This window comes from Camelus dromedarius, chromosome 14, assembly GCF_036321535.1.
Source record: "Camelus dromedarius isolate mCamDro1 chromosome 14, mCamDro1.pat, whole genome shotgun sequence".
Classification (NCBI taxonomy): domain Eukaryota; kingdom Metazoa; phylum Chordata; class Mammalia; order Artiodactyla; family Camelidae; genus Camelus; species Camelus dromedarius.
In genome coordinates this window covers 25,813,218-25,837,559 of record NC_087449.1, presented here as the reverse complement: position 1 = coordinate 25,837,559, position 24,342 = coordinate 25,813,218, and the positions used below count along the sequence as shown (strand labels likewise).

General features: G+C 41.6%; 1 protein-coding gene across 8 annotated transcripts in view; it reads left to right on the top strand.

Moving 5' to 3' along the window:
- The window catches only part of NFIA (nuclear factor I A), a 534,267-nt gene that overhangs the window by 410,070 nt on the left and 99,855 nt on the right, over positions 1 to 24,342 (top strand). For all 8 annotated transcript variants that reach the window (XM_064493521.1, XM_064493522.1, XM_064493523.1 and 5 more), the window contains exons 4-5: positions 4,435 to 4,509; positions 21,769 to 21,886. In XM_064493521.1, coding sequence (XP_064349591.1) covers positions 4,435 to 4,509; positions 21,769 to 21,886 — 193 coding nt within the window. The remainder of the gene's footprint in view (positions 1 to 4,434; positions 4,510 to 21,768; positions 21,887 to 24,342) is intronic.

The window sequence follows — 24,342 nt, the reverse complement described above, 5'->3', positions numbered from 1 at the left end:
GAAGGAACAAAACCAGTTTCATAGTCATTTGAAGTTACGTGGAGTGTTTACACAGACCTTTCCTTAGAAACATGTTCTAAACATGAAGTAGTCAAGGCGATCCGATAATCTCATGACGCTGTGAAGGGATAGTTGCTTCAGGATTTGTGAAATCACTTAACTCTTTATTTTTATTTTTCTGGTTTGATACATTTCATGCATTTCATTACACAAATTACGCATATTCCATTAAAATAAGCTTTAGGAGGCAGGTTGCTGGAAAGGGAAGGAGAATCCACTTTTTATTTTTGCAATGACTTTCAGGATGACACAAGATCCTTGTTTAAGGGTAGGACTAGACTTTTTTTTTTTGGCCCCTTATGGCCATTAAATAATGCTACCTTTAACTCTGTCTTTATTTGGTCTCCCAAAATATGATCCATAATCACAACAGGATAACCCTAGACATTTCTCAGCAGAAAACCTAATGGCACCTTCCCTGTTGGAAGCTTTGTCCAAATAGTTTGTCCATCTGGTCTTTGCCCTGTTTATTTTAGAGGGACTATTTGGATAATTCATTTTAGTAGTTTTCAGATGCACATTGGTTTGATTTTAGTTCAAGCTGTATTGCAAGAGGTGAGAGAGGAAAAGAGACAGGAATAAGAAGTTCTGTCAACGTTTTTATAAAAAAGGAATGTCAACACACTGAGCCGAGTGTGGGTTGTGCTCACTCAGGGGCACCTCTGAAGTCCCTCCTGCACACCAGCACTGTGCTAGGACCTGGGGGGCTGGAGACACGGAAGATGCGCTCTCTCCCCTCAGGGGGCTCACAGTCTAGTATGAGAAAAAAGGTGAACTTACACTTCAGTGTGCTAAGTCCCAGGTCATAGCTCAGGTTGCCAGGTCAATATTGAGAAAATGGAAAAAGAGTGTTCACCAGCTGTGGGGGTAACCAGGGAAGGTTTCTGATAGAGATGACAACAAAGCTGAGATCTAAAGGCCAGGTAGGAGTTGGCCAAGCAAAGAATATGAAGGACAAGGCAGTTCAGAAGAGGGAGCAGTGTCAGGGGAAAGGTGAGCTGGAGCCAGGGAGGAAGGACCATGTGTTCCCTTAGGCCAAGAGGTGGGGGTGGAAGTGAGAGACCAGAGATCAGGAATGAGCCTGGAGAGGAAAACAGAGGCTGTAGGGTGGTCGTATGCCAAGTGGAAACATTTGCACTGTACCCTAAACTCTCTGTGGGGCTCTTGCAAGGTTTTTGACAGGGCAGTGAGCTCTGAACACATTGGGTTTATCTCAGATTTCCCAACACCTCATTATTTTCTACCTCAGGGCCTTTGCACATGCCAGTACCTCTGCCTGAAGAGCTCTTCCCTCTTCTTTTTCTGGCTGTCTCCTTAGTATCTTTCAGATGTCAGCTCTTAAGAGAGACCTTCCCTGACACCCCTTTCTAAGGCTTTTCCTATTTGTTTCCTTTACATTATTTATATCATTTATAATTTTAAAATAATTTATTTCTTTTATACTTTCAGCTGTGTCTAATCCTAGAAGGTAGGGACTATATCTCAAACTCCTGGCCCAGTGCCTGGTACACAGGATGTGCTCAAGAAGTACTCGTGGAATAAATGAGTGAATCATCACGTTTGCCTGTTAGGGAGACAGCTCTGGCTATAGACCGGAGAGTGGACTACACTGATGACAGAGAATGTGGGAGGTTGTCCCATCGTACCAGTGAGAATTGGGAAAAGCCAGAGCCACAGTCATAAGGGGGAGATGAAGATACACATGGAGCAAAGAAACAGTAAGAAATGGAATCAGTGGCGGTTAGTTGGATGTGGGTGCTTGTAGGAGGTGAGAGTCGGGGATGACACCAAAACCTAGAAAACGAGATGAATGGTGGATGGTTCATTATAGCAAGGGATTCAAAAGAGTAAGAACAGTTCTCAAGAAGAGAAAGAACTCAACTTTGGACATGTTGGGTCTGAGGATACCCACAGGCTATCTGGATAGAAATATCTAATAAACATTTTGATTTATGGGTTTGGAATCCAGGAGAGAGAGCTTGGCAAAAGATAAAGATTTGAGAGTCATTGGCCATAGATTCATTCATCCACTCATGCAACAAATAGGCACCTACTGACTGCTTTGTCCCAGGTATTAAGTACAAGGTGAACAAAGCAAGATTATTCTAATTTTCACAAATATCACAATCAAGCCTGGTATCCAATATCATGGAAATAAAGAAAATGACTCAGGAGGTATGTATATAGGGAGAGGTGAGCACAAACGCTGGAGAACACCAACATGTCAGAGGTGGACAAAAGAGAAAAAGGACAGTCGGAAGAGAGTGATGGTTTGGATGGATGAACGCAGGGGTTTCCCCCTCCCAAGTCCCTGCACCGAACTAAAACTAAGTTTTCAAAACAGATCGGCTGCTTTTTCTGGTGGCAAGATTAAAGTACGTGTGTTCACGTTCACTCTGTTCAGAAATTCATGTTAAGTCGCCCTTAAAATAAGGAATTTTAAACGTTGGAACTGAAACAAGTAGCAGCCCGCAAGCGAGTGACGCAGACAGAGCTGAGCCAGGGCTGCAGATCAGCCCAGATCTTCCCACTCAACTCTGAAGTTCCTTGCTATTGTTGACTGGGTTTTAAGTCAAACTTACCATATATTGTGGTTGGATTTCCTTTGTTATGGTCTGTGGGATAAATGTGATGTTAATGTCACAGTGAAAAGAGATAATATGCGCTGTTTTGCCAAGACTTCATTAGAGAATCTCTGTTTATTTATTTATTTTTACTTCTCAATTCTTTGAACCAAGGAGGCAACACCTCAGGCGCTTACCATGTAAAACTCAACTAAATACCTGGGTGTGGGTTGTTTTAAGAGGTGAAATTTCTTGGGCACTTCTTCAAATGAATTTTGCCTTTTTAAAAAAAAAATTGTGGTGCATATACACGATTCTTCATTTTTCCTTTTTTTAATTGAGGTATAATTGACATAAACATTGTTAGTTTCAGGCATACAACAACCCCTTACCGCACATAGTGCCACTTTATTTCAAATAAGCAAGTTAAGATTATCACATATTCTAAAAATTAGAGTCGCTTTATCTAAAATATCATAGATTGTGTGTTTGATATAAAAAATTAACTGAAAATTGTCTTTTAATTTTCAGCCAAAAAAATCTTTCTTATGCAAAAGTCCAATGTAACCAAAAGAGAAAGAATAATTTGTAGGTCCATTTGTAATTCTCCAAAACATGGTGATTTTTTGCATGTGTTTATGTGCATGATGCTTAACATATATATTGGTACATAAACTATGTCATAGGTAAACTTGCTTCCCCTTAGTAGTGGGGAAGATCTAGCTTTTATCAATAGCATAAATCTTATTTATGGATTGTTTGTTATATATTCAAATTAGTCCATTTTCATACATTGCATTTCTTACAAGTATGTTTCTTATTTCAAAGAACAGTTATTTAAAAAAAAAAAATCCCTTCGGTCACCAACTCACTACAACCTTTGACCCTAATTTTAAAGCAGGTGATAACATTAGCCCTACAGATACATCTCTCAACCAGATTCAACCTGTGAGACTCAGAATCAGAAAACCTTGGAGGCAGAGAGGGAAATGACATTCCAGAAATTATGTATTCCTTGCCATTTATAAATATGTTCCTGAATATACCGTAAGAATTAATAGGTGGTTGATAATAGATATAGTATCAGATATCCTCAAGGAAATTAATTATATCCAGCAAAAATAAAGCAGATACAGAATTCAAAGAATAAGTTATTTTGAACCATTGATTTATTATCTTTTCTCAAAAAAAAAAAAGGTTCAACTGACCCATCCACAAAAAAACTCCTGTCTTGAAGCAAATATAAATTTTCATTTGTGCTCAGAAGAATTTGGTTTTTTGCTTCAAGGGTTGGGGCTTGTCTTTTGTAGTCTGGCTTTTTAAAGATTCACCCTATGGTATCTCTAGAAATGAAGGGAACATCTTTAAATCTTCTTTGATTTGAATGAATGGACAGCTAATCCTGATCAGATGTTTCTTTAGAGAATAATGTTTAAAAACTGTTATGGAATTTAGCCATCCTGGCTGATTGGTAGGTAGGCCTGTTGTGAAGGTCTCAGAGGTCAGCCAAGGTAACCATTTATTTTAAATCGTCTTTTGTTTCAGATTTCCTGTTGAACTTTTTTTAAAGCATTTCAAAAATCACCCAGTTGTTGTATCATTGCTTTCCATAACCTCCAGATTCAAAGATTCAAACCAAAAAACCATGTACATAACTGAATGACTGTACCCTCCCACGTCAGCTCTAGCTAGAGCGGAATATGAAATTAGATTTCACATTTTTAATCACAATGAAACTAATGTTTAGAATCCTGTTGTCAGATGTCTTCTATTTATGACACTTTGTTTCTTTTGTTTTTTGTTTTCCCAGGACATTTGGGCTTCCAGGACAGTTTTGTCACATCAGGTGTTTTTAGTGTGACTGAGCTAGTCAGAGTGTCACAGAGTAAGTATAATTTTGCTTTCATTTGGTACAGATTTGCCTTGGGTTTGTTGCTTACCTTTTGCCTAGGCCTCCTAGAGACATAAATAGCTTTCACAATCTCCTTTACAGACTCGCATTGGAAGAATTTTGCCACGTAGACTGTTTGACAGCCAAGAATTTAAATCAGGAAAAATTAAATATCATTTTAATGTGAGACGTAGGGAAAGAACTGAAATCCTGAGTGTCTCACATGTTCCCTCATTTATAGTGTGAACCTGGTTTTTTAAAAAAAATCCTGAGGCTTCCTGGATTACTGGGGAAATTCTGCATTTTACACGAATTTGGTTTTGACCTTTAAAGAATGCTAATGCCCTCAGCACAAGGGACACCAGGCAACTTGAGCATTACCAGCTTGTCAATGATCACCAACAACAGTGAACTGAGAGTACCTGTCACCACCCTGTGCCATTGTCAAAGGGTCATCGATTGTATTTTTGCTATGACATAATTGAGACAGTCCAAGGAGAAGGTATAGGATTCCCCCCTCCGCTCTCCCTCCCCCACGTAGACACACACACACAGACACACGCACACACACACTGTTACCTTCCCACAAAAAATCTTTGTCTTTATTTAGAAGCATACCTGTAGTACACCTGAAACTAACATAATATCATACATCAACTACACTTCAAAAAATAATAATAATTTTCATCATGGTTCAAACAACTTTGCAGCCCCTTGAAAAGATCATAGACCTTAGACATTGTGCCTATGGTGCTTAATGGATTCAAATAAAACTTCTGGCTAACATTAAAAAAAAAAACAAACATATCTACAATGTTTGTGCTGTTCTAGGTCTCAATATCAAGGGAAAAAGACACCAAATATTAAAATTTTATTTTTTATCCTCCTCCTATTTCAAAAATACCACCTCTACATAAAATTTGCATTGTTTGAATTGGTTTCAAGCTGCATCAAATCCTTTGTGAAATGAAGTGGAGTAAAAATAAATATCTTTTATTTCAAGTTCATACCCTCCGTTCACTGCAATACACTCTTACAAGATTGACTGAGTGAGTAAGCAAGTCAATTTCATGACAAGATATCAGATCAAGCAAGCCAAGCCATGCTGATCTCACAGGCTGAGGTTCTGTCTGTTCTTATTTCTTAAGAATCCAGAAGGTGGGATACAAGTAGAAGGCAGCGGATCTGGGAGGAGAAGGGGAGAGACTCTGACAGGCACTGTACTAGATTTTCATGCATGTTACATAAAATTAATCCCTGCAGTAAACATGCTAGGCAAGAAATCATTCTCATTTTCACAAATGAGTTAAATTGAAGCGCTAGCTAAGTCATTTATCCAAAGTCAAACAGGGGGGAAATGGTTAAGCTAAGTAAGTCTGTGTAATGCTGGAATCTGTACTCTTGGACCGGCACAAGGGAACTCAAAGAAATCCACAGCCTGAGCCTAGACAGAGAAGACAGCAGGAAGGTGGCTCTGGGTGTTAGAATTCCAGAATCAGGGACCCTAGGTGGATGCTGGGGTGCTCTACTGTAGAGGCGTCGGAACCCTAAAGAATGAGGCGATACAAGCAGCAAGTTACGACCTGGAATGGAGCAGTTACTGCCGCGGTATGAAGTGTGCCTAAAGCGCCAACCGATGAGCTAGAGACTAGCTTGCCTTTTGAACTTGGAGGGTACATGCCGCCCGGGGAACAGCCGATGAGCCAGTTATTTGCCATAGACAGCTAACAGTGCGTGTGTATGTATAGTTTTTACTTGTTAAGATTTTTAAACAGGGATCGTAATCCCACATTTTAATGTAATAATAATAGTAATATAGAGTGTATGTGTAAGAGCATAACTGTCCCAGAGCGTCACTGGGATGTACATTCATTCATAGAAGCCTCACTGGGGTCTAAACAGAGTGAAAAGAAAACACTTTTAAGATTGATGCACAAGACCTTTTTATTCTACCCTGGCTGCTGTAATGTTTACGTTTAGTCTTCGTTACCGTCAGTGTCCTGGGGCCTGGAGGTTTGTATGTGAAGGCCCACACTCCCCGGAATCGCATCCTTCTTCCACTCTCTCTGTGTCCCTTTAAGGTCTTATATCCCAAGGCTTATCAGTTCCAAGCTTGACTAGACTTCCATTCAGTCCACCACAGCCTGGTTGCCAAGGGAATTCTCAACCTGCCTTCAATATCGCCCCGGGGGGTATGGCCGGACCACACATGGCATCCGCAGAGGGACCTGGTTTGTTTCCTGTCCCCGTTTAGAGGTCTGTGTTGCTGATGTTCGGCATCATGAGCGTCCTCCGGCTCTTGCATGCTTTCCAGTTCTGCACACTGCTTTGTAATCGCTCTAGGACTCACTCACACATGGCCTCGTGCTGACTGAAACTGTTTGGCAAGAGTGGGACTGGGCTGTGTCGGCTAAACCGTGGCTTCAGGCCAAACTGCCGTCCGGAGCCCCCTCCCTCCTGCAGATCTATAATCCAGGTTTGTCAGGGTCTGTGTCCCAAGATTGCCTTGGCTGCCAGGGTAGGGGGGAGGACGCCCCCTGCCCCCACCAGCTCACGTTTCCTCCCTTCCCCCCTCCATCTTTCTGAAAGACTTAACACTCAGGCCACGTGATGGAGTCAATGTCCTTAACCATTTCTTTCCACGCTGCCTCCTTCCCCACATTGGAAGAGCTAAGCATCCATTTTGGAGGTACGGTGGACACTTTTCCCTGATAAGTGGAGCTGGGGTGCATTCTGCAGCCTTGACATAGAAATAAGGCACCTAAGTTGATTCAATGCATGATGTTAGTCTTGGTAGGAGCACGATGCAACACTAACATGAAAAATTACAGTGGCCGGCATTTATCACGCATACACTGTATACCAGGCATTATGCTAGGCACATTGTAAGTGTTCTCTCGTTCAGTCCTCCCATGGTTGCTGTTATTGATGGTCAAAGTTAAGAAATTTGGTCTTTTCACTTTGTTTCCCTCAGCTAGCTGACTGCAGACGTTTTTGTCATGACCTCTCCTGTAACTGCGTTATAGAACTAAACAATCTGAAGTTCGGTGCTTTCATTCAATTATCATTTCCTGTTAGAGCTGACACACTTTTTGATTATTAAGTTATGCATTCAAAAAAGGGTAAAACGATTTTCAGGTAATCCAAAGCCAATGAAATAATTACAATTTTTTTCTGGATTTGTTTTTAAGTTTGATTTTTTTTAACGAGTAGACTTTATTTTTTAGAGAAATTTAGGTTTATAGTTTTAGATTAACAGAAAGTACAGAATGTCAATATTACCTTCTCTCCCCATCACCCCACTCAATAGTTGCTCCTATTATTAACATCTTTTGTTAGTGTGGTACATTTCTTACAGTTGAGGAGCTGATAGTGATACATTATTATTGACTGAAGTCTGTAGTTTACATTAGGGTTCATTCTTTGCATTGTACGTTCTGTGTGTTTTCACAGAGGTGTCCATTATTACAGTATCATATGGAATAGCCTCACTTCCTTAAAAATCACCTGTGCTCTAACTAGTCATCTTCCTATTCCCTCAACCAGTGATCTTTTTACTTGTTCTATAGTTTAGTCTTTTACCTGAATGTTTCTAATGGCCTCGGTGCCTTAGAATTTCTTCCACTGCATTACAGATTTCTTCTTAACGTCCTCCTATCTCAGCCCCGCCTAGTCCCCCCAGTCACACCTGTGACCACGTAGGTGGCCCAGAAATTTCACACGAATGATGGCCTTAGCTTGAAATTTTTCCCTCTTTCTGGATCTTCCGAATTCAGTTTTTAAATTTGCTAATATAAGTATTTACTTTCCCCAGGTTTCCAGTTAGTTTCTGTTCTTAGTTTTCCTCCTTTTAAATTTAATAGAAGAGGGAGATGCTATTTCAGTATTTCCTCCTGAGGATTCACTGAAATAACTTATGTGCTAAGTTTGTTGTTACAATTGTGTTACTACAGGGTAACAGTGGCAGAGAAGCTCAAGAGAAAGCTGCTGGCTTAACCTCACACGTTCAGAGGTGAGGGCTGAGGCGACAAGGTTGCTTGACATTAATTTATCCTGCTCAGATGCACGGGGCTATTGGCATCAGGGGCTCCTGCTGTGTCTCCCACCAATTCCCGTCTCACCCTTGCCTCCTGCCTACCTACCATTTAATTTTTTTTTTTTTTTTTTTTTGCATCATCTAGAGTCCATGAAAGGCGAAAAAGGAGAGTAGTCTCTCTTAGCAGCAGAGGGAGTACCATAGCGTAAACGTATGTGTCTGCCTGTGCTCCTCCTGTCTTTCTTCCCCTGTGCTGGGACCATCTGAAAGTCGTTCCAGTTATTTATTACTTTGTTCCGGGGGAGAGAGAGCGAAATACAGAGCCCTAGATACAGGGCCAGAGAGAAAGAGAGACGTCTTCCCTGCTCTGGGGGAGGGGGTTTACAAGTGCTAACAATGAGGTTCAGAATCACGAAAGTTGTTTTAGCATAATACTGTGAGGAGAGAGACAGGAACCATCTGTTGAAATGGCTCCTACGTGATGCTGCATTTTCAAACAAAGCCTTCTAGGAGCATTTTCAGATGGGCCCCTTTCCCGTGAAGTCGCTCTCCTGGCTTCCCAGAGAGCTCGCTCTCCTGGCTGCTAAAGGATGCTGCCTAGATGGCTCTCTGTCAGCACCCACCCTTGTTTATTTTGCACCAGTGTTTTCCTCAAAGTGCGTACTTCGAGGCTGTCAAATACCCCTCCTGGTATGAACCCAGAAAAATCCTCCCCCCCCAAAAAAAAAATCCACTACTTCTGCCCATTTCCTTCTAAAGTGCTGACTCTTTGACTTGAAGTTGGTGGAGTGACTCTGAAACCTTAAATACTTCACTGGGAAAGAGGAAAACCGCAAATACACACAGGCCATTGTGACTCCGGCCTGGCGGGCTCTAATTTTCTAGCTAGCGGTTTGTACACCCCAGCCGGCTGCAAGGGTTAAGTAAACTTCGTGGCTGGGGATGACTTCATGGCCCTGGAATTTTGAAAAGCCAGGGTTCTCAGTGCACTGTGGCCAGCCTTAGAGTCTTTGGGTGTGAAAACCACTCTCAGTTACCCAGACTGATTTTGGGTTCCTGGTGCGTTGCTGCAGAATCTATTAAAATCCAGCAGCTGAATTGTCCTGGCTCTGCCACAAAGTGAGGCTGCCGGGTGGCTACAGGATTCCCGAGTTGTTTGTCAATGGAGAGTGGGAGTGAATGGAGCCCAGCATAGCCTCAGCCTGGCATGAGGTGGCACCCTAGTGGCTGTTTGCTGCCTTAGAAGTATGCACGCTTCGTGTATTCTCACACCGGAAGCAACCTGAAGACCCAAGTTGCAGTTCATTTTTGAACTTCATTTTTAGGTCTCCAGGTCCTTTGTGGGCCTTGGGGGACCTATTTCCACACCCTTGGATTTTCAGGCCAGCAGTTTAGTGGGAACTATTGGCTGTGCTCTAACCAGACACGATGGGGCTCCTAGAACAGAACTAACTCAGCTCCAAGGTGCAATAAGGAGACCAAGAAGCTCTTTGTTAGGAGTGAGCCCAAGCTTGAAAGTGACAAAATGCTCTTGCAAAGAAGGACTCGCGAGGAAAGTGGTCGAGGCTGAGAGATCCCGGGTGTCCCAGTCCTTTGGGGTGCCATTTAGATAGTTGCGGGACTTAGATCTTTGTTAATGTGGAAGAGATCGCAAACTTGCGTTTCTGAACCAGTGGCCTGATGGTTCACCTCGGATAGTGGCGTGGAGATTATTTTTCAAAATAAGGTTACGTTCTTGACCGAACTCTTCTTTCGAAAGAAACCATTTGGGCTTGAGCATTAAAGGAAGAAACAAAAAGATTATAATTAAAAAAATAGACTGCAGCCCTACATGAACAGTGGCTGTGACCTTGCCTTCTGTTTGCCATTACACAATTCAATGGCAGTCCACTCAAACTCTGCTCTCGATCAATATCCTATTAAAGCAGCACAAAAAGTCTCCATAAACTTAGTGGTTAGCTATGTTTATAAATGGAACTCGGCATAATTAGATGGTCAATAGTGGGCTCCAGTAGTAATTTTAAAATGAACATCACACATTTTCTGTCTGGGGAAGTCAGCGGCACCTCTGCCAGCGAGAGGGTACGGTGTGTGGTAGACAAAACAGTAGGAATCCCTCTACAAAAAAAAATCATAATGCCTGGCTCCAAAATGCAGCTTTGCCAGAGAAATCTGTCACGTTGTGGACTAGGACGTACTGATTGGCCCTATGTATTCTTTCACTTTGCCTGTCTAAGCCACCTTATTCTAAATATATTATGACATTGCAGATGTTTTATTTTCTAGTTTTAATCAACCCCTCAGAGAGAGAAAATAATAAATACTGCCATACTCTTAGGAAGAAAAATATCAGTCTGGCTGGCTTCAGTTAGTGGGTTTCCTCTACTATAATTCAATAAATTTTCAAAATAAATACCGAAATTGAATTAGTTCAGAAGGATGTTCTGTTATATAATTTTTTTCTTTTAATTTTCTTGACATATTTGGGGTGAATATTTGGGCAGTAAAGCTGGCAACAAATGGAATGAACTGGCAGCAGTAGGAAATGCTCGTCAAACTACTGTTTCTTCTGAATCCCGGCTCCCAGTATGTGTGGCCAAACATGACATTTTTTCCGTCCTCTTCTCGTCACCCACTAGAGAAAGAGCCACGGAAAGTAAAAGGTGTCCCCACGCTTACCTGTCAGTTGAAATGTGCGTATGCCTTGTGTCTGGCGAGTGCGCTGGCAGTGGTGTTTTGACCACCATGTCTGCTGCAATTGGAGCTACGGTCAGAACGAGCTTACGACGTCAGGAGAACCATTAGTCAATGCTGTGCATGAAGGTCCCGCCCTTTCTGTTTCTCCTACAGCCTCCCTGGTTAGAGCTGGCAGTGAGGGTTCTCATGGCAAGATTTAGATGGCCTTTGGTTTTCTTTTCTTAGCTGAATCCCCTGCTAAATTTACCAGACTGTGAACATTTTTATGTTCATTTTTTTATGTAAAGATTTGACTCAGAGAGAAGAAAACCATATAACACCTTGATGTACATACTCTTTTGTTGTCATAATCTCTTTTTATATATTCATTTGTTTCTCATCTTTTCTGGATAATTCTTTCTGTGTATAATATATAAACTCTATATCTAAGATGGCATCATGGTGTCATAAAACAGTTCAGGAAATAGACTTGGGCATCCGGCTCTGCCATGACTTCAGGCAATATTTAACCCCTCTCAGCTGTGTTCTCCTGACTGATAACCATCATTTATTTGATCAGCAGAGATTTCTTAAATATCAGTTGTGTGCTGGATCTAAGTCTGAGTGCTGGAGATAGAAACAGCTTGCAGGAGTGTTTCAAGGGTGAAGGGAGAATGTGTCAAGTGTCTGGCATGTAGTAGGTGCTCAACCCTGGGAATTACTGTGATTACTACTGAGCAAAGCCTCCATCCCTCATCTTTGACTGAGAGCTGATCCTTGAGCTGACCACGCTATCAGCAAATTTATTAAAAATGTGTCTGTGTCTCTATGTGCTGAGTGTGTGTGTGTGTGTGTGTGTGTATACATTAAGAAGGACTGATTTTAGAATTCAGGCCCTAAAAAATCAGTTTACTAGAAGGACCATTCCAGTGGCCCCTTCAGAGTTAGTAGTTCCGATAGAATAAGAGTGTGCCAATACTAGATCTAATTCATCTGCTTTAGGAAGCCATAAAATTCTTATTCCTCAAGTTTGCAGCTAAAGCCTATGCTTCTGCATCTTTCTGGAAATTTCTCTTCCAGAGTATCTAATGGGTAACAAGATGTTTTAAAATTCTCACTTCAACACTGACACGTTAACAACTTTTTAAGTGGCCAGCCACACAGTGGTTATTTTTTCAGAGGTTTTTTTGTTTTAAGTTTTTAGTTCTAGAGTATTTGAAATTGTTTTCTTTCTCTTAAATTATAGACATAAAAATTCCATCATGCTGAAGGTCATTACTGCCAATGTGGTTTTTAGTAAATCTTTATTTATGTACTCATAAGCCTCAATTTTTAAAGAACAGATATTCATACCCAATAGGTAGCACTGGGAAACTAAAAGACATTTTTTGGGGGGGGTGGGTTTCCAAAAACCTGACAGAAATCCTGTCCTGCCCCACAGTAATACTGCAGATATTACTGAGATTCTGGCTGGAATATATTGTCCTAGCTAAGTCTTGCGGGTTACAAAGACTATTGCTGATGACCCTGTAGGCATGTGTAGGACGAGAATGGTAGGGTTCACACTCAGCAAAGCCACATATTAGGTCAACTACTAGAAGAGAGTTAATCCAGTATGTGATTGATATGAGTGCAAATTAGCACCCAGGATTTTTCAATATACGGGGGAGGAAGAAAATCAAACAGTTCTTGGTGAAATTAATGAGAACTGTTACTGTAGACAACTGGATTTGTAGGTTGTTGGGATGGGACTCTGTTGACACAGTTTGGTTTCCTACTAGCTCATGGTCCGATAGTCCCAGCGCACTCTTGGTTAAGGGGCTTCAGGGTAGAAGCCCTTCCCCAGTTTATAGATCACTGTGGTGAAAAGACCTCTTAGGCCATCAAATCCATCCTCTGTCAGGGAAGACTTAATCCCATGGCTGAAGCTGTATCAGATACTAAACGGGTACCACATTTGACCTCAACCAAACGCTAAGACGAGATGATGCTGTAAAATGCAGAAAATCAATTTCAGTCTCAAAGGCATAAGCCACTAATGCAGGAGGTCCGTTGGCACTGCTCACCCCGCCGTGGGTTGCTCTGCTGGACCAGGTGTCAGGCCCTTCATCCAGTGACACTCTGCCTGACACTCGAAACTCTAAAGACCTATGAAAACAAAGAAGTGAGAAGGAGGATGCTGAAATAGACTTTTGGCCAGTTAAGTGATTGGTGATAAATTTTTTTTCTATTTAAATCATATTGAGTTCATCTCCCCAGTAACCCATGATGAAGGAAAGACTAGAAATGTGTTTTCATCTGTTTCTTCAGGCAGGTGTCTACAGACGTCTGTCACAGGGTTAGCTGTGTGATCCTAATGGTCTTACTTACCCTCACAGCTCACTTTCTCACTTGTAAATAAGAATAATAGAAATACGCATTCCATGTCCCCACGCAAGGATGAAATGAGGTAATTCAGGTAGAACACCTGTCCCATTGACAGGCACATACTAAATGCTCGATAAATATAGTGAATATAAATATATATAAATATATATTTAATATCTAACATATCTAATAAATAAATATAAATATAAATACTTAGTTCTTTGCCATTTTTCATTAATAAGCTCGTATCATCTTGGTTCAATACAGTAAATTTTTGCTGCATGTGTAATATGTGAAGCATTCTTCACTGTGTGCTGAGGAGAATACAGAAGTAAGGAGACAGTTCCTTCCTTTATGGAGTAGATATGTAAGTTTATTGAGATCCAGGACTGGGCTTTATGGCAATAAAGTGCCGGAATGAATGCACTTTATTTACAAGTTGAACTCACAATAACTATCTATCAGAGATAAACCATCTTCAAAGGTCAGAGTGGGGAGAAAGAGGGTATCAGTGAATGGTTCCTACTTTAGTAAAAGGAAAGCATTTTTTAGAAATAAAAATTCTTCTATTTACCTCCTCTGCCACCAGAAACACGCATTTTCCTCACTCTGTGTCCTCCAAACGTGAGTGTGTGAAGATGTTAGCAGATGCCTTTGACGGGGTTAAAAATTCTGCTGGCTTTTCGCACCTAATACTACATTTCATGAAAAGCGTTGCTTCAGTCTTCTAGTAACAGGGGAGTTCATTTTCACATAGAGGGAAACCCTTGCTTTAGTTCAGTGCCTTTCTTTTGTGTCCCATTCTGGAAAAACATACTCCTAGCCTGCCTGCATTGGGTCAGACCTTTCAGAAAGGAAGGGTGGGAAAGGAGATCAGCACACGGTTTACAGACCAGAAATCTGCTTGGCAAAGGAGTCGCCGAAGACCGTGGCGTAGAAGCTGCAGAGAAAGTACCTTTAGGATTGATTTCCATTCAAGTCAGACTGACTGCAGTGTGGTCATTTTTCTAACCCATAACTGCTCACGCTGCAGCAGTCTGCTATCTGCAGGGTGTCTGAGTTATAGCAGTCTATGTCCCTGTTCCCTCTTACACAAATTACTTACACTGGTTTCTTTTTCCATGCAAATTCATCAGTTTTACAGCCCCTCATAGCCACAGTCAGGAAACTCTGGCTGAGAGCACAAATTGATAAAATGAGTTAATTTTACTATACTTATTTTTTTCTTTCTAAAAGCCCTCTCTCATAGGCAGTGTTCAGGAAGCATATTATGGTAAAAGGAAGATAACAAAGGAGTTGAATTTTCTTGCCGTAAATTACCTTCCAAGTTAATTCCCTTTAACGATGATTCCAGATTTGCTTGAGTTTTCGTAGCATTGTGCATTTACAACTGCGCCTTTGATAGAAAGAAGAACAAGTATTTTCCCATGTTCACTCCTTTTGTGCCAGTGACATGGACTTTCTTACAAGATCTTTGCCACTAGAATGCAGAACAACACTAAATTGTGCTGGCCCCATAGAGCTGTGTGCTGCTGTTGGACTCCCTCCTCCCCGCCTCCACCCCCTGCCCGGTCTTAAAGTACAAGTTCCCGAAGTCTCAGTGCATGTGTGAGATTATGTAAGCTGGAGAGAAACAGACCTCTCTCCCTCTTTTTTTTTTTAATAGTTATTTTACTAGTTGGAAATGGGGTAGTAAACCCTGATAATCTTTCTGTTGGTGGGGGGGTCCCTATTCCATTATTCCATCTTCTTTAGTTGCCATGCAAATTTGAGGAAGGGGCAGCTATGACTGTTAACCTCTAAAATGTAAGCCTCACGAGGGCCAGGGTGTTTGTACATCTTGTCCACTGATGGCTCTCAAGCATCAGGGGCAGCGCCTGGCACATTAAAGTTGCTCCATAAATATTTATTGGATTCCACTGGACGCAGCCTCTTAGAGACTGGGTGCCGTTAACCTGAGGCTGGCCACACAGGTCATTTAGTTCATGCTCCCCGCTGATTCCCTTTGCACCCGTTGTAAACTCAGTGTGCTGTCATCTCCCAGGCAGAGCAGTTTGAAATTTTGGATAGAAATTTTTTTTTTCCATCATCCTCTTTCCAACAATGCAAGCCCGAGCAGGTTGTCTCTGGTGGATGGCAGAAGTTCAATAACCACAACCTTATCCAACTACTAATGTGTACAGAAGAGCAGGTCATTAAGAGGGTTGGCTACTAAAGTAACCCCTTTTTTCCAATAGCCCACATTACTGTAATGATTCCTTAATAGCAAACCATTTATTAAGAAATGACACAAAGACTACATTCTACTCATGACAGGAAAAGAAGGGCGGGCGGAGGGGGATGAATGACTTAGAAGTACCATCTTAAGAGACATCTTAAGTTAACCTTTTGAGAAAAACTCCTCAGTGGAACCAAGTCCACAAAGACTTCAAGTTGGAGTGGTCACAGAACTGCTTAAGAAAGGCAGGGAGCCAGTTCTCACTACTGACGTGTAATTACAGGGTTCTAAGTGTCATTCTTGCGTTGCTTAAAGTTTGGAGGAGGAGGTGCAAATGGAGAAGGTAACTGTTTACTCTTCTTCAAAACATATTTATGGATCATCAGCTGTTTGGGAACATGTGAGAGGCTGTGGGATCTGCAGGGTTAGAGGCCATCTGGTATAACCCTTTGACTTCACAGTCTGGGAAAGGTGCTAAACCTCCTCGTGGCTCAGTCATTCCTTCCTCCAGGTGTTCAAGGATGAGGTCCTTAAAGCTCTTAGCCTGGATCTGTCCATCAGTGATGCTTAAGAAATGTTAGTCCTCGTTGTTGTGATGGTGATGGCCGTTGCAGTGATGGTGGTGGTGGTGGTGAGTTTTCATTTTTATCATAATTGTTATTAGAATTATGAGGTCCAAAGAGTTTAAGTGACTTAACCAAATTCCACAGGTGGTTATTGGCAGGGCTGGACTCTAAACACTCTCTCCCAGGCCCTGGCCAGCATTTTTTCTAAGCCCTGGGACGGCTATCTTTACAGAGCTCAAATTGCAGTAAATCTAGCTGGGTAGGAAATCTTATGTCTGAGATCACTAAAGAATGATAAAGCCTATGATAAAGTACAAAGGGAGAAAAATCAGGTCTCACTGTCTACGGCACAGACAGGAAGTGTTGTGGTTGGTCCCCTCCTTTCTTGACATCCCCACCTTGGATTGGCGGTGGCTAAGTAATCTCTGTAACACACCAGCAGGCAGTTAGTCATAGCCTCAGAAGCCCAACGTGACAACCTAGGCAGGCACTGGACAAGTCATTTAACCCTTGACAACTTTTATTTCCCTAATTTGCAAAAGGGACGTAATACCATTATTAGCCCAGAGACACATTTTGCTATGTACATCTTTTTGATATTTAATATCCATTAGAATAATGTGATCATTTGCTTATTTATGCCCTTTCACAGTGTATAATTAGAAACATATCTTTTGTACCTGTTTACTATCCTGGAAGAGGTGACAGATGCACATTGTGAAAATTCTGTTGTCTTCCTTGACAGTGTGGTTTAGGCCTCCGTTCCCTCTCACCAGGGCTCCTGAATTAACTACCAACTGATTTCCCCACCCCCAGGGTCTCAGTTCCCTTTCATGCATTCCGTATGCTGTCGTCATATTAACATTCCTCAGATTCAGCAGTGCTCACCCCCCTACTCAGTAGCCGTCCTTTGGGGGGAGGGTATAGCTCAAGTGGTAGAGCGCATGCTTAGCATGCACGAGGTCCTGGGTTCAATCCCCAGAACTTCCTCTGAAAATAAACAAGCCTGATTACCTCCCCCCTGCCAAAAAAAAAAAAAATATATATATATATATATACACACACATATATATATATATATATATATATATATATATATATATATACACACACACACATATATATATATATACATATATATATATATATATATATATATATATATATATATATATATATATATAAAATAAATAAAACATTAAAAAAAAAAGAAAGAAAGAAACTGTCCTGGACTCCGCAGATCTCTCACTTCCCTCATACCCCCAGGCTTACATACATACTCTGTCATTTGCTTAGAAACTCTCTCCTCTTTTCTTTCTGTGCCCCTTTAAATCCTAACCAGCCTTGAAGGCTCAGCTTAAGCACCCACTCTTCCTGGAGTCAACCCTTTTTCTGATCCCACAAGCCTGTGGGATCTATTACTCCTTTGAACTTTCCTAACACATTCTTTGCATTTCTCCTGTGAGATTGAACACACGCAGCATTGCATTAGATATTCAGGTATTACTTTATGATTCTGCAAGACTGTAAACCCTACGGGGACAGAAGTCCTGTATACCTTTTTATCATCTCAAGTTGAAGGCCAATATTGTACGTGAAAGTCAGAGTGCTGCGCTGGAAAAAGCACAGGTTTTGAGGTCAGACGTCCTTGGATTTTAACCCTGGCTCTCCCCCTTTCTCTCCATTCTGTGATCGAGGACGAATGATTTAATCTCATTCCGGGGCTTAGTTCTCCTTACCTCGAAGATGTACTTTCCTGAAAAGATTGTTTTGAGGCTTAAGTTAGATATAACAAATAAAGTGCTTTTTAAAACACGGCTCCACAGGACTGAGAAAAGCCTGCTGAAGCCCGCCTTTTGGGTTCTTAGTTACCTATTGAGGCTTCTTCCTGTTCTCCAGATTTGAGCCACTGGGCATACCCAACCCACTGCTAGGACTCTTTGCTATGACGCCTACCCTCAGATAGGAGGCTTCCCCTTTGGCTGTCACAGCATCCCTGAACCCAAATCCACTCCTCTAAGCTGACATTCGCACGAAACGTACACGCAGACAGTCCCGGGCGGTGTTTCCTAGCAGACTCTTTTGAAGGCGGCAGAATTTGGATCTGTGTGTTCTTAGGATTATTTAACCCAGGTGTGAAACCCATTCTCACATCAGGAATTCAGTGGGGTTTTAAAATTCAAGACACACAATCAGCTTGCCAAGCCCTAGTGTGACTCACCAGAAAGCCAGCAGACACGGTGGGAAGCATCCCACGCTGGCTGCCAGGCCAGATCTGCTGCTGAGGTCGCAGCGCCAGTGGACTAGGTGGCTCACGGGAAGGAAGTGCACGGGCAAGCTAAGGAGCGTTTCTGTGAGCGTGATTATTTTTTTATTCTCTCTGAGAGGTGGGCTCCCCGCATGCACACATGTATTTTTCTTCCTTCGCCTATTCTGGCTCCCTGGATATTTAAAAAATATAAGCAAGGTGAAAGGCATTTTCCAGGGTAAAGCACGATAAAGCGCTCAACGTAAGAGCAGCTGGATGTTCACCGCTAGGCCGAAGGCCGCAGACTTCTCTCAGTCCAGCCAAGTCCATCTCCTCGCGTCTTGCTGTGTCTTCCCTTCCAAGAGGGAGGGTGGGGTCATGCAGTTTCCATCGTGTTCCATCCCGAAACTTGTGAAGAAAATCTAAAGCCAGACCCATGACACCGGCTAGCCTTTCCCTTTCCTCTCGTTGACGAGAGGTGTGACTCTGAGCTCCATGAAGGCACAGACATTAGGACTAATTATATGCCAGGCTGCTAAGAGGGATAATGGTCGATCCAGGCCCACAGTTGAGCAATCTCCCTGACCCATGGCCTGTTTCATACATTAGGTGTTATGAAATCAAAGGGGGAAATTAGGCTAATAAACTTAATATAAAAAGTTAGGGAACAACTAGCAAAATTATTAATGAGAACTCTGTTTACACTGACTGTCAAGCCTAACCGTTTGTTTTTGAAGTAAAGGCCTTCATCCGAGCCCATGAGTGAGAGATGTGTTTGAATTTCAAAAGGTATATGTGAATTTCAGAGTCTTCTCTTTCTTAGCAGTGACTGTTTTTATATAGTGATGGCTGTGATTAAGGTTCAGACAACTGAGTGTTTGTTTTAGACATTGCTGTGTCCCCACATACTTTTTCTTGATTCCTCAGTTTTATGATGGTTTCACAATTCGCCCAGTTTCCCAAGCAGTCATCCTGGGAATTAGCCCATGCCCCTCCTCTTCCATTATTACCACACGCAAGAAGTCAATACATTTTCTCAATTCTCACTCCCAAATAGCTATCACCAGGCTCCTCCTTTCTATCCCTTGAATTTAGACCACACCCCCATCTTCTCTTATTTAAATGACTCCACTGGCCTCCATGGTTTTACTGATAATACTCTTCAACTGCCACCACTCCCCAAACCATACCTACCCTCTTGACAGGTGGTGTGTCTCGCTTATAAATGCAAATTTGATGATAGCATTCCTACACTTTGTTGATTCTCCTTTGATGAACAATCAGTTCCATTTTACCAATGCTTACTGACTGCCTCCTGGTGTCAGATGCCGGTGATGTAACCCCAGCAGTCCCCAGTTATAGTGGAGTGTGATAAGTGCTTTAGTAGCTTATAAACTTGGGAATATATAGTGGAGTGTGATAAGTGCTTTAGTAGCTTATAAACTTGGGAATATATAGTGGAGTGTGATAAGTGCTTTAGTAGCTTATAAACTTGGGAATCTGCTGAATGCAAATTCATGTGCCTCGAACCTATGTGACCCTTCGTGACCTGACTTTAAATCTCCTACTTCCCCCATATGTTGTATACTACATCATACCACGTTATCAGAAATCCAGTCCACATTTCATGTTCTCTTACCTTTATAAATGCTGTTCCCTCACCATTATAAATGCTGTTCCCTCTACCTAGAATACCTCCATCCCTCTCAGTTGGGTAATTCCTACATGTCCTTTTAACATTCTTCCCAGACATCACATTTGCCGAGGCCTTTTTACTCCCTTGAACCTCTTATCCCTCAGCTGGGCTAGGTAACCGCTTCTGTGCGGCATATCAATTTAGGAATAACTCTAGCAAAGGGCTTATCAGACTGTATTGAAATTAACCTGTCAGCCTAACCCTTGAGAGCTGCTTCAGGGTAGGGACCATGTCATTCATCTAAGTGCCTTCCTTACACAGCACAATTTTTGGCACTAGCAGACTCTCAGTAATCATTTGTTGGAAGAATGAAAGTCCCTGGTTCATGATTTTTCTAATTATCCTTTCTTCTTATGGAGATGAGCCTCTACTTAATTTATTTAGATATCCACTTATATGGGCTTAAAACTCTCAAACTAATGCCTCACTGCAGTAAAATATGCATCTGTTGCTCCCCCCTTTGTATAGTCTTTCAAAAGAGCAGATTATTTACACTTATATAGTTGCACCACTAATTTTACCCAGAATTATTTCCTAAGATTGATAGATGTTATTTATTCATTCAAAAATATTTATTAAGCTCCTCCTGTAAACAAGGTCTCTCCAGAGGCTCCAGGACATAAAAAGTACAGAGAATCACATCTCGTGCAAAGGTCAGCTCTGAAAATCACATGTAGTTAAAGTTATTTTTAACCATCCCTTAAATCAGAGGCCGGCAAATCCTTCTATATAACTGTTTTCTGCTTTGTGAACCATATGGTCCCTGTCACAGCTGCTTGTCTCTGCTCCCGTAGTAGTGTGGAAGCAGAGACAAGATGTAAATGAAGGGGTGTGGCTACTCGAGTACAACTTTACCTACAAAAACTATGGCTCAGGGACCGTGATTTGAGAACCCTGCCTTAAATTAGAAGGTGGGACAAATTTTAAAGCGATGATGTATGCAGGGTGCTGAGGTGCTTTGGAGTAAGGAGAAATCACACATTTCTCATCGTAAGAAATTGGGATTAGGTAGCCTAGAAAGATGAATTTGCAGTTCAGAACTAATTCTAAAATACAGATGAATGGAAGCTGTCGGGATCAGATAAAGTTGGAAAATCCCGGGGAGTGTTCTGGTTGGTCATTCAAGAAAAGTTTCAGACCAAAAGGTGGAGGTCTTTTTTGCCTCAAGCATCCAGGAATGTTGCAGCCTTGGTGACAATTTACCATTACAAAAAAGAGAAACCGTGAAAGGTGCATTATTTTAAAATATGTCCTTCTGATGTAGGTGATTTTTATTGTCAATATTGTTTTAAGGTCAGAGTTCGTTACTGGGTATTTTGGAGAAACTTGCCACATAAATTGGAAAATGAAACGTGTTTAATGCAACTCTGAAATATGCTCTCACTGTTCTTTTATTCACAGAACTTAACCTGATGTTTCTTCTTCTTCTTCTTCTTTTAATTCCAGCACCAATAGCTGCAGGAACTGGCCCAAATTTTTCTCTCTCAGATTTAGAAAGTTCTTCATACTACAGCATGAGTCCGGGAGCAATGAGGAGGTCTTTACCCAGCACATCCTCTACCAGGTAATTGATGGGTGGCTCTTAAAGAGGTCATGCTGCGTAGTTATACACCTTGACTAACCCTGGGCCTGTTAGACACTTAGCAGTGTGCCTGTAGTAGCAGAAGACACTTAGAAGTGGGTTCAGCCCCAACAGATTTTCAGTCTCACTGGAGAGAGAAAGCAAACACACATGCAGCATGCATATGTGTATACACACACACACACACACACACACACACACCAGTCAGTAAAAAATTGTGTGACACAGGCTGAAAATAATTAAAGAAAGCTTTATCCAAAAAGAATGACTTGTGCTGAGCCGTAAGCTGTAAGCGGTGGTGAGGGCTGGCGAGATGGAAGGTGAAGGCATGGCATTCTGGGCGGGGTGAAGACAAGAGCAAAGGCCGGAGAAGGATAGGTGATGAACACAGCATGTTCTCCGGAAATTAAGGGCAAAGCTCTACTAGGGGAAAGGGTGTGTGTTTTGGCTTGTTTTGCAGAAAGTTGACACTGGTGACATCAGCCCAGTCCGCATGCCCACAGCAGACATTAATTACCACTTAGTCCCAGCTCTTTTCCTACTGAGCCCTAAAAGGTCTCAAAATCCAGTCTACTGGAGGTGCCCTGAGAGATGAAACCTACTTGCTATCCTGGTATGAGGCTATAAAAGCGACTGCAGTCCGACAGCAGCGTGGGGCCAGATCAGAAACACTGCTGCATGGGAGACCTTTAAAAAAGCAAAGCTCAAAGAACACAACCAGATAATGATTCCAGGGTTCTTGATTCCCTTGAGGTCACAAAGCCAAAATCAAAATGAAGCATTTTGCAAGATCGTGTTGTCTCTAGATAACCTGTACCAGAGGGGAAAGGATTAGGCATTAAACCCACAGTATTCTTTTACAAATTGGCTTTAGCACTGGACTGTGACAACAAAGAAAAGAATGGCGCAGAACAATCTTTAATGTTTGTGTACTTTGCAGAAAAACGTTTGACGAAGGTATATTCCTCCTAAAGCAAGTGCTGGAGTTTTAGGATTTCAAACAATGGCCAGATGATAGAAATTTTCCTTGGGAGAGACTCATTCTTACCTTGACTTCATATGTTTTAACTATCATTACTTTAAAAAAAAAACCAGCTTAGTCATCATCAATACCTTGAAGACAGTTAAAGAAATACGGTCATTCCCTAAACATAACCACCAAATCCTACCATCATCTTTCACGTTGTTTAAACGTTCCCCTTAGTTCACTGTGGCATCAGCTCCTCCAGGAAGAAAAAAAAAGTTTCCAGTCGAAAAAAGCAAACAAACAAAAAAAACCACCAAAAAAACCCATTTATAATAAAAAGAACAAGACCGTGAAAACACATTTGGGTGTTAATACATTTTGAAGATTTTGAGTGTTTGCTGATGGAAGAAACACCGTCACTACACTCAGTCAGCATGAAAAAGCTTTACAAGTACTTGTGGTCAGTGATTAATATAAAAGTTGGTGGGCTGTTTGTTTTTCATACGTGTGCTGCTCATGTGCCATGGACATCCCAAACATCTTCTCGACTTCTCCAGCTGTTTTGTTGTTTTTTCGGTCATGACTCTCTATGTGGAAATGTGGTTTTTAATGTTATTTAAAAGGCTCGTGTCATTCCCATATTCCGCAAATAACTAACCCTGATAAGGAGCTAATTATAAACAGCATCAGAAGTTAATAACCTGGTAATATGTTTGTTTTGCTCTCATTAGGCTCTCCTAAGATGATTCTTTTAAAATTATTCTTTAAATCTATAGACCCAGCAGAATTAGCTGTGTACAGTTTAGGAAATGTGCCCAGAAGACTACCCCCGATTTACATATAGAAAAGTTCATCCACCAATCAATATTTGTTCATGCTGTGCCAATATTAATTGGTCACCTGCTTTGTGGCAGGCACTGTATTAGGTGCTTTGCATGCCTGATAGGAGTTAATATTACGATACAGCCTTGTAACAGTGGGTCAGCCCAGAGCTCGGAGAAGTTAAGCAACTCACCCAGGGTCACAGACCAAGTAAATAGCAGAGTCTACACTCAGACTCAGGTCTGTTGGAACTTTAAAACCATGCTATTTTCACACTGACTCCTCTGAGGAATGGGGCTCACTCTTTTCAGTAAGGAAACAACAGAACAGGAAGCCCCCAGAAAGGAAAATCAGGCATCTCTACTTTTCCCGGACACTTAGCATTTGCAATCTTGAATGATTATTATTATCTTTGATGTCTGTACTGGTCCTGCCTCCCCATCTCTACGTCCCTTAGAGGACAGTGTCTAGCTCTTCCAGCTCAGCTACAAATATTTATTAAGTCCCAGGGATATTGTCCTAGGCACTGTGGAAGTAAAGTCAGGTAATAGGAGCTTTGAAATCTCTCAGTAGAGACTGACAAGAAAACGGGAATTTTCAGTTCAGATAGTAGGAACGCTCAGGAAAGAGGCATTTTACAGTTTTGTGG